This window comes from Haliotis cracherodii, unplaced genomic scaffold, assembly GCF_022045235.1.
Source record: "Haliotis cracherodii isolate W230 unplaced genomic scaffold, xgHalCrac1.p SCAF_4, whole genome shotgun sequence".
In the NCBI taxonomy this organism is placed as follows: domain Eukaryota; kingdom Metazoa; phylum Mollusca; class Gastropoda; order Lepetellida; family Haliotidae; genus Haliotis; species Haliotis cracherodii.
In genome coordinates, this window is record NW_027266297.1 from 49,000,260 (window position 1) to 49,019,109 (window position 18,850).

The 18,850-nt window shown below is 42.2% G+C and overlaps 1 protein-coding gene across 3 annotated transcripts in view; it reads right to left on the minus strand.

Moving 5' to 3' along the window:
• LOC139480433 (palmitoyltransferase ZDHHC21-like) overlaps positions 1 to 18,850 on the minus strand; it is a 405,161-nt gene that overhangs the window by 237,319 nt on the left and 148,992 nt on the right. For 2 of the 3 annotated variants that reach the window (XR_011654416.1, XM_071263508.1), the window contains one exon: positions 5,554 to 5,665. The exons of the other annotated variant lie outside the window; for it this stretch is intronic. Coding sequence is in view for 1 of the 2 variants with exons in the window: in XM_071263508.1 (XP_071119609.1) it covers positions 5,554 to 5,665 (112 nt within the window). In the remaining variant the exon portion in view is untranslated. The remainder of the gene's footprint in view (positions 1 to 5,553; positions 5,666 to 18,850) is intronic. 3 annotated transcript variants of the gene reach the window in all.

The window sequence follows — 18,850 nt, forward strand, 5'->3', positions numbered from 1 at the left end:
TCTCCATACTTAACAGTAAGTTGTGTAGCACCGTCACCCACGAAAGAAAGAAGGCTATTTGGGCAGACATTACTTCCAAAGTTAACGCTCTCGGTGTTTGTCAGCGTACAACAAAAGAAATAAAAACAAAATGGACGAACATGCACCAGACGGCCAAAAGGGAATTCAGTAACAGACAGCTGGACATGAGGAAGACCGGGGGAGGGCCCTGTATTGCCCCACTTTCCACGACGAGTGAAAAGATAGTCGACATTTACAAGGAATGTCCCAGTTTCACTGGACTCACGGGCATCGAATCGGACGATCTAGTGATGCAAATGGGTATGTCGCGTGCATTCAATAAAATATCGATACACAAACTGTTGTAAGTGTTAAAAAAGTACTTTACATGATACAACGAACTAGTAGCCTAATCAGCTGTTCATACACGTTGAACAAGGTTATGGGGAATCGGGTATTGCACATGATTTGATGATCATTAATCAAAAGGAAATGAAAAAAGAACATTTAACCAACCTTTTTGACAACACTTTCAATTAAATTGGAGCGTGTGATAAAATACACAGTGCATATTTACATTTGTAATGGTATTTCTCATCCGTTCTCCGACAGGCAGCCATTGTGGAAAGAGAAGGGGGGGCAACTCTCATTACCCCTATTCCAAACCAAGAAGTTCATGTTGTGTCTTTCGATGTTAAGTTCAAATCTTGACATTCTTCGTCTCTAAATGCAAATTTTATGTGAAGCATTTATACTTTTCATGAGAGAATTTTCTTATGACAACGAAAATTGGTTGAAAAAATATTTCACATTATAGCAGTCATTTTTCTGAAGGTGGCTGCAGACATAAAATAGGCCGTGTCATCACACAAATATATCATACAATTCTAATATATCATTTCCTTTGGTAATAAAACAAATGATAATAACCCTGGTGCCGTACCTCTCCCGTTTTAACAGTGTAAAAATATTAATTATATTATTAACTGATGTTCAATAAGTGCGCAAAAAACTGTATGTGTGTGCAGGTACGGAAGTCGCCGATGTAATTGGCTCTCCTTCGACATTACACCTGTTAGCACGGGCTTTAGAAGAAAATGTTTGCGATGTCCCTACTCAGGAAGCGTCTGTGCCCAGTTGTTCCAGCACACAGATCTACCCAGAAGGAGAAGTGTCTGTCGACGCATCTGCATTACATGACGACATTAGTACCATCGAAGAGTATGTCCTGTTAATTAATACTGGAATCTTACTTCTTGCAGCAATGCTAACAAACATGTAGTGCCAAGTCCTTTTCTCTACTCGCCCATCCCTTAGATTGAAACACTCATACTAATTTTGGCCTTTAACACACGCGTATATAGCGTAACATTCACTGTATATACACACGGAGACTCGCATGATCCAAAAACAATGTATTTTTTCAGGCCTTTGGTCCAGACTGGGGGGAAATCAAATCGTGTCCATCGAAGAGTATGTCGTATTAATTAATACTGGAATCTTACTTCTTGCAGCAATGCTAACAAACACGTAGTGCCAAGTCCTTTCTCTACTCGCCCATCCCTTAGATTGAAACCTCTTCGGTCAGGTCAGAAGAACCTTACATGCTCACCGTGAAGTCTTGGCGTTGTGCAACAAATTCAAACTCATTGTATCCGTGTAGCGTTTAGGTGTATTTTTTCTGAAGGGAAATGTGCACTGTGTACTCTGGACAATATTTACGCAGGAATCTAAATTTTAGTTAAACAAAGCTCGGAAACTATATCCCTTTGATTCAACACGAAAAGACAAAAGTGCACGCAAAAGATTTTGGTTAAATATTTGTAAAAATTATATTTGCACGCATTGGCAAATACATACTGCGAACACTGTCAACTATTTTCTTCAGTGACAACAGATGGTATCTCTGCATTCTTCTGTATAGTTGTATTAAAGCAGAGACAGTTTGATCATTTCAGTTAGTGAAATAGTGCCTTGTGATATAATCACGGATGCCCCGTCCATCTTCGGGACCTGTATATTGCCCTTCAATGTTACTGTCGTCCTCTCCATCAACATCCAGCATGGGTTCACGAAGAATTATCGCCAGATTATGCAACACAGCACAAGCACCTGTGAAATATAGTATGATTGTTTAAAGGGTCTACAGAATTGTTATCATTCGATTTTTATGTTATATGAATGAGTGTTTCCCACTGGTGTTAGCACTTATAAATCGGTTATCTTCAAATGTATTTCATAGTTACAGTGTATATTATTATCTTAGTAAACTAACCAATGATGGTGCAAACTCTCTCTGGGCTCATCCTGATTTCACCGTGCAGAACATGGAAACGCCGTTTGAGCCACCCAAATGCTCTTTCTATGGTTGACCTTGTTCTTTTATGGGAAGAGTTGAATCGCTCTTGCTCGGGGCTAGATGGCTTTAGATACGGAGTCATCAAATACGGACGACATGCGTATCCACTGTCACCGAGAATAACGCCGTCTTGTAGAGTCGTATGGTGTGTTACCAGGTGTTGCCGCACGTTACTCATCTTGAACACGTGGCTGTCATGCGTACTGCCTGGCTATCTCGCCACTAAGTTAGTAAATTTACCTACAGAACGAGACAAATGTGGTCAATGTTAATATAAGTCAATATTACCATCGAACTTGGTTCATAATGCAGCCACTGCAATATAGCTGAAACATTGCTGATCGCGGCGTTAAACAACAAATGCTGAAATCATATCATTCTATAAAGATTTGTCTGATAGCTATTTCGTTTAACAACGTGAATGGTGTCAGGGTCGTAAACATATTGTCCTTGTGACTTTGAAGGGAGGACGTTTATGCTCCATGCACAGGTTTAACAGTGACATTTGATTTGTTATTATAAAAAAATTATTTAACACACCTTGGCTGTCACACACTGCTTGAACGTTGATCGAATGGTAGCCTTTCCTATTGACAAAGGCAGGTTCGCTGTCTGATGGTCCCTGTATCCGTACATGTGTCCCATCGATACATCCGATCACTCCAGGAAATCGAGATATATTGTAGAATTCCTTTCTAATGTCGCCTATATCCCTCTCGGACGGCCAGGTAATAAACTTGGGCACAAGAGACGCAATGGCAAGGGAAACTTTCCTCACAACTCGTGAGGCTGTTGATTTGTCTATCCCTATTGTGTGGCCAGTGATTTGTAGGAAACTTCCACTTGCAAAGAAACGTAGGGCTACCAGAACCTGATAAAATGATTATACAGAGGCTAATGATAGGTTTGACAAATTTTCAAATATTTCCATAATACTTATATCCACTTTGTTATTTATTTGGCTGCGTTTTCATTATGTCTCACTAAGTAAAGTGTTAATTATTGATATAAGATGTGCATGCTTTAATTAATCAAAAGGTTCTTTTGGCCGGAATCGAACACGCAAAACTGTTCTCTTCAGTGTGCACGACACATTTAGTTTAAGTCATTAGAGTAACTCCCCCTTATGAAATTGATCATGGCTGACAACGCCAAGTTGAAAACGTATCTTTCTGGAGTGAAGTGAAAGGGATCCATGAATTTACATTACTTTCTATTGTGAAATATATTTACAAGGTTGGTATCATTAGGCTGCACATAAGACTTTACCAACACAGACCAGTGAGCTGACCCACATAGAAGTGCTTTTCATTCATTGTAAAGATTGCCGCTATAAATTTGGCGCTATAATAATATGTTTTTTTCAAACTAGCTGAGTTTCTATTGACGACATTTACCTGTAGTTCAACACTTAGTGCGTGCGATCTTGCAGATTTGGGCTGTAATTCATCTCTCACAAGATCGCAGACATATCTGATGCTTGCCTTCCCAAAACGGTAGCGTGCCCTTACTTCTTCATCGCTCATGGATTCGAGGTGTTGAGTTCGTTTTCTGAAAACACGGTCTTTCCTTGTGCGTCCTAAGCGTTCAAACAATATGTTCGCGGCCATGTTTGTTGTTAATGACACACTAATGATGCCCCAGAACCTTCATTAAGTTAATGACGCGCTAATGACACCACGACGTCATTAAAACGTTAGTACCACTGGATTTAATGATACATTAGTTAATGAAGGTTTAATGACACGTTAATGCATCATTAAAGTTTGATACAACCGGGTCCAGGTCTTTTAAATGATTCTTGCCCCATGGGATGATCTTCTTTTTCTTGTCTTGTGGAAGGAAGTGTCCCTACATTTTTCTTTTCCTATGGTCGTTTAGACAAGTACGATGAGCCATGGGCCTTAACAGCAAGGGTGTTGGTGGTAACCTTGAAATGGTCAGTGGTATCCTGCTTGAATAATAATCACTAATTGGTCGTTGAAGAGCTTTGGGACTGTGTAGGGTTGTGACATCACTACCCTTTTGGTGTGAGATGAGACAGCCATAGACTGTACATGCAATAGGAGTTGTTGGTGTTGCGTCAATAAAAGTTGTAAGGATTTCCAAATTTGCAGACAGAAGTTGTTCTTGCATGCATGTTATGGCTTGTAGTAAGCTGTGGATGAGCTCGACTTGGTCTTGACGAATCGACAAACCTGAGTGGGGAGGAGTGTCTAATTTATGTCGGTGTCAATGTCCAATTAGTACTTGTTAATAGTAGATAAGTTTTTAACTCAACTGGCTGGGAGAGAAAATTTCATGTTCGGATTCTTCACAAGTTTAAGGAAGTCTTCATCTAAAACTGTGGAATCCGGAAACAGCGAATCATGGGCCTGACATAACTTCCTCTTAAAGTTGGGTAGAGGGAGCCTGTCGTCATGCCGAAGTTTTCTTATCAGTTCCCTGGACAGATCAATAATGTTATGTATGTAACAAACAGGAGCTGATGTTCCATGGAAGTCGCTGGGATACATGAAATCACCATGCAGGTTGCCTTCTGATGATGTCCCAAGATTTAAGTAAAATGTTGACACTGGAAGGCAATGGTACAAATCTGTGTGGAATCTGGAAGGTTATGCTGATCAGCTGTAAAACTGCACGATTTATCACTGGTGAAGTTAACATCAAAGTGGTCAGCCTGAGTGGAACCCTAACGGTCATGAGAAGAGTCTGGGCTGTGATCACATGGGTAAGTTGAAGATCCTGTTATAGCTGAAGATCCTGCACAGGCACCACACAGTGGCTGAAAGGATCCTGTAACAGTAAACGTAAAGTCTATGCGGTCCAGGACCCAAGTGGAGGCTTGCAGGGACCCATCCAAACGGTGAATGTCTGGCTGGGGCTCTGGACGGTGCTGTAAGACTGTGCAGTGACCATGACAGCTGAGTCTCCCGTTGACAAAGAGATGGATGGACAGAAGCTGATATCAAGTGCCCCACAAGTGTATAGGCGGGATTCCTTTCAATCAATATTGATCCCTTTATGTTGCTACATATAATTTCAATGTTTCAGATTATGGTTCCTTAAAAGATGAATTTTGGAATGAAGACCTGTTCACAAATTGACTTTTTTCTAATTGAAAATAAGGTTTTATTTATACCATAAACATAACAAGGAATGTGTCATACTGTAAGAACTTTAACTGCACTTACCAAGGACAGTGGTGATCCATTCTCATAACACACTGACCACATCGCCTACAGTGATGAGCACGTTGAGGACGCATACTGTTACACATTCGGCAGTATGTCCAGTGCTCATTTTCTGAAACCAAAGTGAAATTAGCATGAGACAATGATATAATTGTCGATATAAGGGTCATTCTCTAGATAAGTAACATTTCCTGTCCAAATGAATTTTCTTGAAAACAACTCATAATTCTGTTTTCAGATTACTTGACAATGAAGATATTTATCAGATGTATGCAATATTCTGATCAGATTACTGCTATAGCCTTATGCTAGCCAGCAAAATACCTTAAATGTGCAGAAATGTGCAGAAATGTGCAGAAATGTGTTGTCCACAATTAAAAAATCAAACTTTCTCAAATTATCTAAAGTCTCTGGGAACAAATACTTCCCAAATCCCTGGTGATTTATGTAGCATGACATCATGAAAGGCTAATAACAGCAGAAAACCTGTTGGTCTTCCACTTGGATTCATTATTTTTGGTAACAGTAATCTTGTCCAGAGTAATAGTGTCTGTCCTGTCACCAGATAGTACAAATACAAATAATCATTTCTCCTTTGGTATCTCAGAAGGCAAAGGTCTTTGCAGGACTCTTCCTTTCCAGTACTATCATGGCACCATATGCTCAAGCAATTTACATGGGTGAAATGTCTTAAAAATAACTGGTAAGTGTTGTCTTTTTATGTGTACTTTTTGCAGGTGTCTGTGCTGTCACCATGCATTTTGGGTTTCGAAATTGTTATAAAAAAAATCAAACATAATGAGTATATTTGACTGTCAGAATGGAACTCAACCAGTGTGCTTTTCTGAGTGCAAGGGAGAAGTCATTGCCCTAAGCTGCCATTATGTCATAGTTTGTCTCTCCTGTCATTGTCTCTGCTGTCACCTTAAAAAAAGTGACAGGACAGACACATTTAGGGAACAGCACAGACATATAGCTGATATAGTGTTCAATAAATGTTTCAACATATACATATCAAAAGACAAAGAAAACATGAATGGTAATGTATTTTGTATTTTTACTTGTTGCATGAAAATCTGAATATTATTAACATTTGGGTCAATAAACACTGATTAAACTGCACAGTAGATCTTTGGTAACAGCACAGACTTTTAATAGTGACAGCACAGACACATTTCATTGACAGCAAAGACATTTTAGGATTTTTTTATCATGTTGACACAAATAATGAAAAATTATTCATTTTGCTTGCCCTACTGTTGTACATAATTATGAAAAGTAACATATTTGGCAGATTTAAAGGAAAGTAATGTTACATGATCACTTAAAACACTGTGTCTATGAGTGACTATGACAGCACAGACCCTTAACAGTAACAGCACAGACATTTAGTGTTTAATAGAGATTTTGAGAACAAGTTTTAAAGACACTGAAACATTGAACAAAACTATCTCTTAGGCTTTTGTTAGTTACAGGAAAATTTGAATATTCCATTAACATTTGGGTCAATAAACACTGATTAAACTGCACAGTAGATCTTTGGTAACAGCACAGACTTTTAATAGTAACAGCACAGACACATTTCAGTGACAGCAAAGACATTCTAGGATTTTTTTTTATCATATTTACACAAATAATTAAGAAATGTAACACATTTAGCCACTTTAAAGGAAAGTAATGTTACATGATCACTTCTAACACCGTGTCATGAGTGGGGGAAAGAGAGAAGCAGAGATGTGAGTTGACAGAATGGAGAAACTGAATGGGGGAAAGCGAAAAGTGGAGGTGTGTGCTGACAGAATGGAGAAACTGAGTGGGGGAAAGAGAGAGGTGGAGGTGTGTGCAGACAGAATGGAGAAACTGAATGAGGGAAAGAGAGAAGGGGAGATGTGAGTTGACAGAATGGAGAAACTGAATGGGGGAAAGCGAAAAGTGGAGATGTGTGCTGACAGAAAAGGAGAAAGTGAGTGGGGGAAAGAGAGAAGGGGAGATGTGGTTTGATAGAATGGAGAAACTGAATGGGGGAAAGCGAAAAGTGGAGGTGTGTGCTGACAGAATGGAGAGTCTGAGTGGGGGAAAGAGAGAAGTGGAGGTGTGTGCTGACAGAATGGAGAGTCTGAGTGGGGGAAAGAGAGAAGTGGAGGTGTGTGCTGACAGAATGGAGAGTCTGAGTGGGGGAAAGAGAGAAGTGGAGATGTGTGCTGACAGAATGGAGAGTCTGAGTGTGGGAAAGAGAGAAGGGGAGATGTGTGCTGACAGAATGGAGATCCTGAGTGGGGGAAAGAGAGAAGTGGAGATGTGTGCTGACAGAATGGAGAGTCTGAGTGTGGGAAAGAGAGAAGTGGAGATGTGTGCTGACAGAATGGAAAGTCTGAGTGGGGGAAAGAGAGAAGTGGAGATGTGTGCTGACAGAATGGAGAGTGAGTGGGGGAAAGCGAGAAGTGGAGGTGTGTGCTGACAGAATGGAGAGTCTGAGTGGGGGAAAGAGAGAAGTGGAGATGTGTGCTGACAGAATGGAGAGTCTGAGTGGGGGAAAGAGAGAAGTGGAGATGTGTGCTGACAGAATGGAGAGTCTGAGTGGGGGAAAGAGAGAAGTTGAGGTGCGTGCTGACAGAATGGAGAGCCTGATTTGGGGAAAGAGAAGTGGAGATGTGTGCTGACAGAATGGAAAGTCTGAGTGGGGGAAAGAGAGAAGGGGAGATGTGTGCTGACAGAATGGAGAGTGAGTGGGGGAAAGAGAGAAGTGGAGGTGTGTGCTGACAGAACGGAGAGTCTGAGTGGGGGAAAGAGAGAAGTGGAGATGTGTGCTGACAGAATGGAGAGTCTGAGTGGGGGAAAGAGAGAAGGGGAGGTGTGTGCTGAAAGAATGGAGAGTCTGAGTGGGGGAAAGAGAGAAGTGGAGATGTGTGCTGACAGAATGGAGAGTCTGAATGGGGGAAAGCGAAAAGTGGAGGTGTGTGCTGACAGAATGGAGAAACTGAGTGGGGGAAAGAGAGAGGTGGAGGTGTGTGCTGACAGAATGGAGAAACTGAATTGGGGAAAGCGAAAAGTGGAGGTGTGTGCTGACAGAAAGGAGAAAGTGAGTGGGGGAAAGAGAGAAGGGGAGATGTGAGTTGACAGAATGGAGAAACTGAATGGGGGAAAGCGAAAAGTGGAGGTGTGTGCTGACAGAATGGAGAAACTGAGTGGGGGAAAGAGAGAAGTGGAGGTGTGTGCTGACAGAATGGAGAGTCTGAGTGGGGGAAAGAGAGAAGTGGAGGTGTGTGCTGACAGAATGGAGAGTCTGAGTGGGGGAAAGAGAGAAGTGGAGGTGTGTGCTGACAGAATGGAGAGTCTGAGTGGGGGAAAGAGAGAAGTGGAGGTGTGTACTGACAGAATGGAGAGTCTGAGTGGGGGAAAGAGAGAAGGGGAGATGTGTGCTGACAGAATGGAGAAACTGAGTGGGGGAAAGAGAGAAGGGGAGATGTGTGCTGACAGAATGGAGAGTCTGAGTGGGGGAAAGAGAGAAGTTGAGGTGCGTGCTGACAGAATGGAGAGCCTGATTTGGGGAAAGAGAGAAGTGGAGATGTGTGCTGACAGAATAGAAAGTCTGAGTGGGGGAAAGAGAGAAGTGGAGATGTGTGCTGACAGAATGGAGAGTGAGTGGGGGAAAGCGAGAAGTGGAGGTGTGTGCTGACAGAACGGAGAGTCTGAGTGGGGGAAAGAGAGAAGTGGAGGTGTGTGCTGACAGAATGGAGAGTCTGAGAGGGGGAAAGAGAGAAGTGGAGGTGCGTGCTGACAGAATGGAGAGTCTGATTTGGGGAAAGAGAGAAGTGGAGATGTGTGCTGACAGAATGGAAAGTCTGAGTGTGGGAAAGAGAGAAGGGGAGATGTGAGTTGACAGAATGGAGAAACTGAATTGGGGAAAGCGAAAAGTGGAGGTGTGTGCTGACAGAAAGGAGAAAGTGAGTGGGGGAAAGAGAGAAGGGGAGATGTGAGTTGACAGAATGGAGAAACTGAATGGGGGAAAGCGAAAAGTGGAGGTGTGTGCTGACAGAATGGAGAAACTGAGTGGGGGAAAGAGAGAAGTGGAGGTGTGTGCTGACAGAATGGAGAGTCTGAGTGGGGGAAAGAGAGAAGTGGAGGTGTGTGCTGACAGAATGGAGAGTCTGAGTGGGGGAAAGAGAGAAGTGGAGGTGTGTGCTGACAGAATGGAGAGTCTGAGTGGGGGAAAGAGAGAAGTGGAGGTGTGTGCTGACAGAATGGAGAGTCTGAGTGGGGGAAAGAGAGAAGGGGAGATGTGTGCTGACAGAATGGAGAAACTGAGTGGGGGAAAGAGAGAAGGGGAGATGTGTGCTGACAGAATGGAGAGTCTGAGTGGGGGAAAGAGAGAAGTTGAGGTGCGTGCTGACAGAATGGAGAGCCTGATTTGGGGAAAGAGAGAAGTGGAGATGTGTGCTGACAGAATGGAAAGTCTGAGTGGGGGAAAGAGAGAAGTGGAGATGTGTGCTGACAGAATGGAGAGTGAGTGGGGGAAAGCGAGAAGTGGAGGTGTGTGCTGACAGAACGGAGAGTCTGAGTGGGGGAAAGAGAGAAGTGGAGGTGTGTGCTGACAGAATGGAGAGTCTGAGAGGGGGAAAGAGAGAAGTGGAGGTGCGTGCTGACAGAATGGAGAGTCTGATTTGGGGAAAGAGAGAAGTGGAGATGTGTGCTGACAGAATGGAAAGTCTGAGTGTGGGAAAGAGAGAAGTGGAGATGTGTGCTGACAGAATGGAGAGTGAGTGGGGAAAGCAAGAAGTGGAGGTGTGTGCTGACAGAACGGAGAGTCTGAGTGGGGGAAAGAGAGAAGTGGAGATGTGTGCTGACAGAATGGAGAGTCTGAGTGGGGGAAAGAGAGAAGTGGAGGTGTGTGCTGACAGAATGGAAAGTCTGAGTGGGGAAAGAGAGAAGTGGAGATGTGTGCTGACAGAATGGAGAGTCTGAGTGTGGGAAAGAGAGAAGTGGAGGTGTGAGTTGACAGAATGGAGAAACTGAATGGGGGAAAGCGAAAAGTGGAGGTGTGTGCTGACAGAATGGAGAAACTGAGTGGGGGAAAGAGAGAAGGAGAGATGTGTGCTGACAGAATGGAAAGTCTGAGTGGGGGAAAGAGAGAAGTGGAGATGGGTGCTGACAGAATGGAGAGTGAGTGGGGAAAGCGAGAAGTGGAGATGTGTGCTGACAGAATGGAAAGTCTGAGTGGGGGAAAGAGAGAAGGGGAGATGTGTGCTGACAGAATGGAGAGTGATTTGGGAAAGCGAGAAGTGGAGGTGTGTGCTGACAGAATGGAAAGTCTGGGTGGGGGAAACAGAGAAGTGGAGATGTGTTCTGAAAGAATGGAGTGTATGAGTGGGGGAAAGAGAGAAGTGGTGGTGTGTGCTGACAGAATGGAGAGTCTGAGTGGGGGAAAGAGAGAAGTGGTGGTGTGTGCTGACAGAATGGAGAGTCTGAGTGGGGGAAAGAGAGAAGTGGTGGTGTGTGCTGACAGAATGGAGAGTCTGAGTGGGGGAAAGAGAGAAGTGGTGGTGTGTGCTGACAGAATGGAAAGTCTGAGTGGGGGAAAGAGAGAAGTGGTGGTGTGTGCTGACAGAATGGAGAGTCTGAGTGGGGGAAAGAGAGAAGTGGTGGTGTGTGCTGACAGAATGGAAAGTCTGAGTGTGGGAAAGCGAGAAGTGGAGGTGTGTGCTGACAGAATGGAGAGTCTGAGTGGGGGAAAGAGAGAAGTGGTGGTGTGTGCTGACAGAATGGAGAGTCTGAGTGGGGGAAAGAGAGAAGTGGTGGTGTGTGCTGACAGAATGGAAAGTCTGAGTGGGGGAAAGAGAGAAGTGGTGGTGTGTGCTGACAGAATGGAGAGTCTGAGTGGGGAAAAGAGAGAAGTGGAGGTGTGTGCTGACAGACTGGAAAGCCTGAGTGGGGGAAAGAGAGAAGTGGTGGTGTGTGCTGACAGAATGGAAAGCCTGAGTGGGGAAAAGAGAGAAGTGGAGATATGTGCTGACAGATTGGAAAGCCTGAGTGGGGGAATGAGTTAAGTGGAGATGTGTGCTGACAGAATGGAGAGTCTGAATGATGATGAGATTCACCAAGAGACAAGTAAGGAAATGGTACAAAGTTCAGACGATGATAAGATGGAAAGACAAAAGGAAATACACCAGCCAGTTGATACAAATGAATGCCTGGTGAAATTTGTTGTTGTTATGTATGACAACATACCAAATCCTGGTTATGTTGATGATATAGAGCTAGATGAAGTTTTTGTGGAATGTTTGCATAAAGTGTGAAAGCAATGGAATGCAAATCGTTTCTTCTGGCCAGACAAATGCTGATACCATTTTGAGGACATTGTTAGCTTGGTACCAGAGCCTTCCAAAATAACACTGTCCTCTCACTATTGTGTTGAGCCTTCTTTGTGGGAAGGTATTTTGGAAACAATTCATGGCAAACAATAACCTGTGTTTATATGTGCACATGAATGAGGTCAAGAATGATTTATTGAATGTTCTCATATAATGCTAAAAGTACAAATATGTTATCAGACTTTGTCTGTGCTGTTACTAATGAAGTTTTGAAAGTTGACTATTCTCATTTCCTAACAGGTTTTTGCTTGGAATAAGCAACAGTAACCTAAAGAAGTGTTATTAAGGTTGTTGGTATACTTTCTGATCAAGTTCTATTTTTGAGATGAGCAATTCCACATAAGTTTTGTTTATGAATTTTTGCCTGTCTATGCTGTTACCAAACCTCACGTTTTCATTTAATTTGTGTCTCATACAAATTAAACCTAACACCTTGATATGTACATTCGTTGAGTTTCCCTTTTTTTAACTACCTTTGCTTCTGAAACTACCAACACAGAAATAGTTATTACAGTTTTGGCAATTACAAAATATTTTGTCTTTCCTGTTACCATGTTGTCTGTCCTGTTACCGTGAATGTCTTTCTTGTCACCAGGTTTCTGCCATCTCAAAAGTTATAATTGGTTCAAATCTGCTGACAAATATATATATAATTCATAAAATGAGTGTAATAACTGTTATTACCTTATAGAATAATGATGGTTCCATTTCAATGTAAGCAGTTGACAAGTTTATCGTATATCTTTCTGCAAATAATTCCATTGTATGCATATATTTACAGTCTGATAATTTAGTAAAGCCAATAGATGAAATTTTATAGCTGTTGATGTTTGAACTATGCCAAAATGCAATAGCCATATTATAAATTTAATTCATTTTAGATTTAGATTTGGTGACAAATACTGAATTTTATGCAAGGTAACAGCACAGACATTTTTTACAGAGATGCAAAAAATAATTTTCTGCAAAAAGGAAAATAAGACATATTAAGCCTGCACACTTTACTCTTATATTCAGTAATTGTTATGTTGTTTATCTGCTCAATAAAAACATTTCAAAAATGAATTCAGATTTGTTGTTTTTTCATAGGCCAAAATGTTACATTTTTAGAGAATGACTCATAAACGATATAAAAAACCTTAAAAAAATAAAAACTTAACTGAAGAGAGGTACATCACAGAATATTTATAACCATCCTTTTAACATGAATCTAATGTTGATTTATGACTGGTTAAAATTCACAATCTTTTCACCTGAATAATCCATGGCACGAATCAAAGCTGCAACCTCACAAATCATTAAGCATTGTAACCCACAGAGCCACAGGGGCAGGTGATAAAAGGGTGTTCAATCTTACATGTCAGTGACTTTGGTTGTCTGCCTGCTGCACATTTTCTTTCCTTCAACCACTATCATGGAATCCCTTTTATACCATAACTACTATACTGTTTCACTTTAAGGTATCCTTTATTCTTAATTCATGAGAATAAGAGAGTTTACAAAGCAACGGTATGGTATACAGCAGAGTGAGAGGACATCAAGGATGGCAGTCGTAGCTATAGATATTTTTAGCAAAGATACTGCAGAATTTTCTAAGATAATCATTCATTTTGAATATATATATATTGTGTATGCTTTCAAGAAAATAACCGATGACATATTGGGTAGTTAAATATTTTTATTGTTTTAGTAATTTTTCAAGCATGTCAGAGTTGTGAGTAAATGCACAGGACAAAGTAAACAGTTGCCATTGTGTCTCTGACAGAACTAGTGCGCTTTGTTTTAATGTGAAGATTCTCGGCATTATCAACTCAGATTTAGATCCTTGACAGCAACACAATATTTGCATGCACTGAGGTCAGCAGCCACGACTATGCCGCCGCAAAGACGGAAACTAGGTAAGCCTACAAGCGTCCCTACGAGTGTGGGGTAATCGGAAAGGCATAGGGAAGCAGAACAAATAGCCGTCAACGTTATGCTTCAAACGTGCCAGACACTGATACGAGGCCGTATTCAGAGTTTCACAAGAACTGGTCTGTCACTCGTCGTTGAAGACGTTTTGGAAATAAAGCCACCCCGCAATCCCAATATCAACAATTCTGTAAGGACAATATTCATCCACACAACTCAGACTGAACAATCCAGTCCAGGTGATAGTAATGCAGATGCAGAATCGACACACAACCTAACCATGCAACAAGTTCAGACTTTACAAGACAGTGTTTGTCAATTACAGAAGATTATGCACACACAACATGGAAATTCTGCAGTTTCTGTGCCTACTAGCCAAGACTATATTACACTCTCCAAGGACAAATGTGAATTCACTGAGTCCAGCCCCTTCCGGTCACAATTTCACTTTGGCGACTGCAAGGTATGCTCATGATGATACAATGGCAACGGAGCCAGTGACCTAGCTTGCCTGTGCAGCAAGCAAGTTTTATTCCAGAAGTTTCGGCAAACCTTAGGAAACACATCATAGATGGTAAGGATGTGAACTTAGCATCTCTACTCACTCCCGATGAAGTACCAACTGACATGAGAACAGTCAAAATTGATAATTTGCAATTACAGTGACAAAATCCAAATAACAGTGACAAAGTCCTTTTATCATCATTATGACATTGCAGCTTCGAGTCAGTCCAAGAGAACAGACAAGTTTGGGAGGAACACAGTGATATTCCAAGGACTGCCACTGTGTAACAATTTCAACTCTGATAAAAGTACACATGCTAACTACCGTTCCAGCATTTATGTACTATCTGTATGAAACCCCAACCAACCCCACGTTTAAGTGCTGGTTTGGAGAAGATAGGAGGGAAACCATGGAAAAGACACAACCAGAGGAATAAACAACATCATCTTCAGCACCAGCATCACGGAAGAGAAAGAAAGATAACTACTGACCCTCTGTCATGCCATCTCCAGTAGCAGTGGATACACTCAAGGCAAAACTAAATAGACATCCACGACAGGACTTTGTAAAAACCTTAATTTCTGGCTTCAAGTTTGGATTCTGCACTGGTATTCAGCAGATTCATTCTCAGACTACTATCTGCAAGAATCTACTGTCTGCGTGCAAAGACTCAGAGGTGTTACGTGAAGTAGTTAAGAGTGAATTGGCAAAAGGCTTCATGATTGGTCCTTTCAATGAGTCCCCCTTTCACTGTTATAGAATCAATCCAATGGGAGTTGTGGAAGGCAAATACTCAAAAAAAAAAAGGGTGTGATTGTGGACTTGTCAGTACCTCATGGTAATCCTGAACATCCCAGCTCAAAATCTTTAACTGAAAAAGATGCATTATTCACTGACTTATGTCAAAGTGTGTTTGGTTGTTTGTTTGTTGTTTAACGCCCAAGTCAGTAATATTCCAGCTATATGATGGTTGTCTGCAAATAATCGAGTCTGGACCAGATAATCCAGCGATTGATATCATGAGCATCGACCCACACAATTGGGATACAATGACATGCATCAACCAAGTCAGCAAATCTGAATACCCGATCCCATTAGGGGCCTCTTACGACAAGCATAGTCAAAGTAGATAATGCTGTCCAAATTATTAAACAATTAGGACGAGGTGCCTTTTTATGCAAACCTGACATTCAAGATGCTTTTAAGTCATCCTTATGGCATCTTCATGGTGTGCAGTGTGACGACAAGTTATATTTCTACACTAGATTAGTGTTTGGATCGAGATCTCGTCCGGAAATCTTCGACCTACTTTCTCGAGCAATGTGCTGGATAGCAACTGAGGTATACGATATCCAGATCTTCTGGACAATTTCCTAACAATTGACAGTCCCAGTGCAGTGCAGATGCAAGTATTTCATGAGCTTAACATATCCCTCTCCCTGTATAAGATCAGGGATCACCTGCCATGAATACTTTGGAATCATCCTAGACTCAGTCCATACGGAGGCATCCTTACCTCAAGAGATAGTTCAGCGAATCATTTTAATCATAGACTCTATTCAGAATCAGCCGTAGGTGACAAAGCAAACGTTGCTCAGCGTTATTGGCCACCTAAACTTTGTGATGCAAATCATCAAGCCTGGCTAGGCTTTCATTAGTAACCTACTACAGCTAGCTCATTCTGTGAACGACTTGCATCTCCAAGTGATAATTAACAAGAAGTGTCACCTTGATTTTGATATGTGGTGTGGTTTCTTGGACCAGTGGAAGGGCAAGTCATTCTTTTGGAGGATGAAATTGCAGCACCACATTTTGACTTATTCACAGATGCATCAGTATCAGTAGGTTTTGGTGCTAATTTCCAGGGTCACTGGTTTGCAGCGAAGCAGGACCTGTCCATTGCCTTACTTGGAGCTGTATCCGATAGTCATAGCTGCTGTTGTTTGTAGCTCATCTCAATCCAATCTTACCTGTGTGGTATTAGATTCACCTACCTCAGAGTGAGTGAGTGAGTGAGTGAGTGAGTGAGTGAGAGAGTGAGTATGGCTTTACGCCGCTTTTAGCAATCGAACCTGGGTCTTCGGCGTGACAAGCGAATGCTTTCACCATTAGGCTACCCGACTGCCCTCTCCTACCTCAGACATGGTATCAGCAACCCATAGTCAACAAGACGAATGCTCAGCTTGGACACCATCTAGTGAGCAGTCAAGAAGATTCAGGGAGTCCAGAAGTACACTCGAGTACCTATCACTGTTAATATTCTGTGTCTGTTGTGTTCAGTGCTCAGTAATGGTCTCTTTACGCCATATACAGATCTCTTGATGAAAACTGTGTGTTCTTAAGGGTTCTTCGCAATCCTAAGATGCGGTGAATGCACGTGCTAGAAAGACACCTCTAATCATCACTTTGCCATGGACTCATCGTATCTGCTCATGACAATTCCCATTTTGAGCTCACCCTCAGACAATCGAAGATGGATCCAATGCGCTGAGGCATTACCGTGGCCACCTTTGCTTTAAGCAAACCATACTGGACAGTTAAATGTATGCAGGACTATCTTGCAGCAAGAAGACAGACAGGGACTATAGCTGAAGACCCATAGTTTGTGACCCAGGACAATGTGCCACTCGGTAGACTATTATACTCTTCAAAAAAAGAAACTTGACATAGATGTAAAACCACTTTTTGCCAAATATCTAAAATAATTACATTAAATGAGAACCAAATAAGTCAAACAGAAAGATGATGTGTCTATAATTCGTGAAAACACATGCAAAGCACATAAACGTAGCGTTTGGGGATCAATTTTACAGCTTCATCTGAACGCAACCGCCTGTAAACATTGTGCAGCACAGGATCCTGCATTTAAGCAAGCAGGCCCCCCTGCTGAATGGGTATAAAAATCCACATCAACGGCTGTTCATACAGTCCTGATAACGGCAGTAGAGGCGGTGACAGAATGCCAAGACTGAATGCAGCTCAACGGAACAACGCCATTGGGAGATTACAAATTGGAGCAACTCAGCAAGAAGTGGCCAGGCACTTTGGCGTATCTAGACAGACATTCTCCGCACTCTGGACCTGATACAACAACACCATCAGAGTTGACGACAGACCAAGGTCAGGAAGACCCCTGGTGAAAACCCAAGCACAAGATCGATACATCCGGCTGCAACACCTCCAAGACTGCACGTCTACAACCACACAGATCCCTGGGGTACGCAGAATATCAGATCAAACGGTACGCAACAGACTGAGGGAGGCTGGACTTTTTGCACAAAGACCTGTTCGACGTCATGTATAGACCCCACGTCATCTGGCGGACCGTCTGCTTTGGTGCCAACAGAGGGTTAGATGGGCACGTGCAAGGTGGAGAAATGTACTGTTTACTGACGAGTCCCGTTTCCTACTCACACGTGCTGATGGGCGCGCATGTGTTTACAGACGTCGGGGTGAACGTTACGCACCCAACTGTGTGTAGCAGGTTGTCCCATTTGGCGGCGGGAGTGTCATGGTATGGACCGGAATTCATCACAGTGGTAGGACGCCTCTCGTGCATGTGGCAGGTGCATTGACAGGTGTGCGTTACAGAGACTTGATCCTACAGCCTTGTGTTCTTTCTCACGTCAACGTTCATGGCGGACAGGTCCAGCAGGACAACGGTTTAACACAGTCAACAGATTTGTCCCCATTTGAGTATCTGTGGGACGAGTTGGATCGACACATTAGCAGAAAGAATCCACCGCCCCAAACACTTCCGGTGCTTCTTGATGCACTTCAGCATGAATGGCAGCACATCCAACAGCGTGTTATTGACAACTTGATTGCATCTATGGGTCATCGTTGTCAAGCGGTGATTGATGCACGTGGTGGGCACAACCGATACTGACATTTTCTGTACCCCTGTGACATTAACTGTATCGTGTACTTGTGTATAGGTGACACGATTATTGTTTTGAACATTGTATACATTGATCTTCAAACAGTGTTTCAATCATGGTTTCTGTGTCCTATTTTGAAACAATCGCATTATATTACATTTTGAAAGTCAGTGTCACGTTTCTTTTTTTGAAGAGTATATATTAAGTTTGTGGTTTTGATGCAGTGTAACCATAAGTGTCAGTTGTTATATCCTTCTACCCAGGTCAGTTAGGAGATAAACCTACTGTGTTTGGAAATTTGATGTAGTCCGCCTGTAGAAAAGATACCTCATTATTTAAATTTTCCAAATCTTTTCTACAGTGGGACTATATCAAATTTCAAAACACAGTAGGTTTATCTCCATTCTACCATGACGGCAACAACGCTTTGAAAACGGCGCTCTCTTGCAACGAATAACAACACAGGCACACAGGTCTGCAATCTTAGAACGTTCCGAAAAGTGGTCACAGGTAGTTATATATGTAACAAGTATTACTTAACTTCAAGATTAAAAACACCATAGTCGTGAGTAGTTCAAAATAAGTGTTCAAAACACATAGTTTTTCAAAAGAAGTTGACAAATAACACTCCT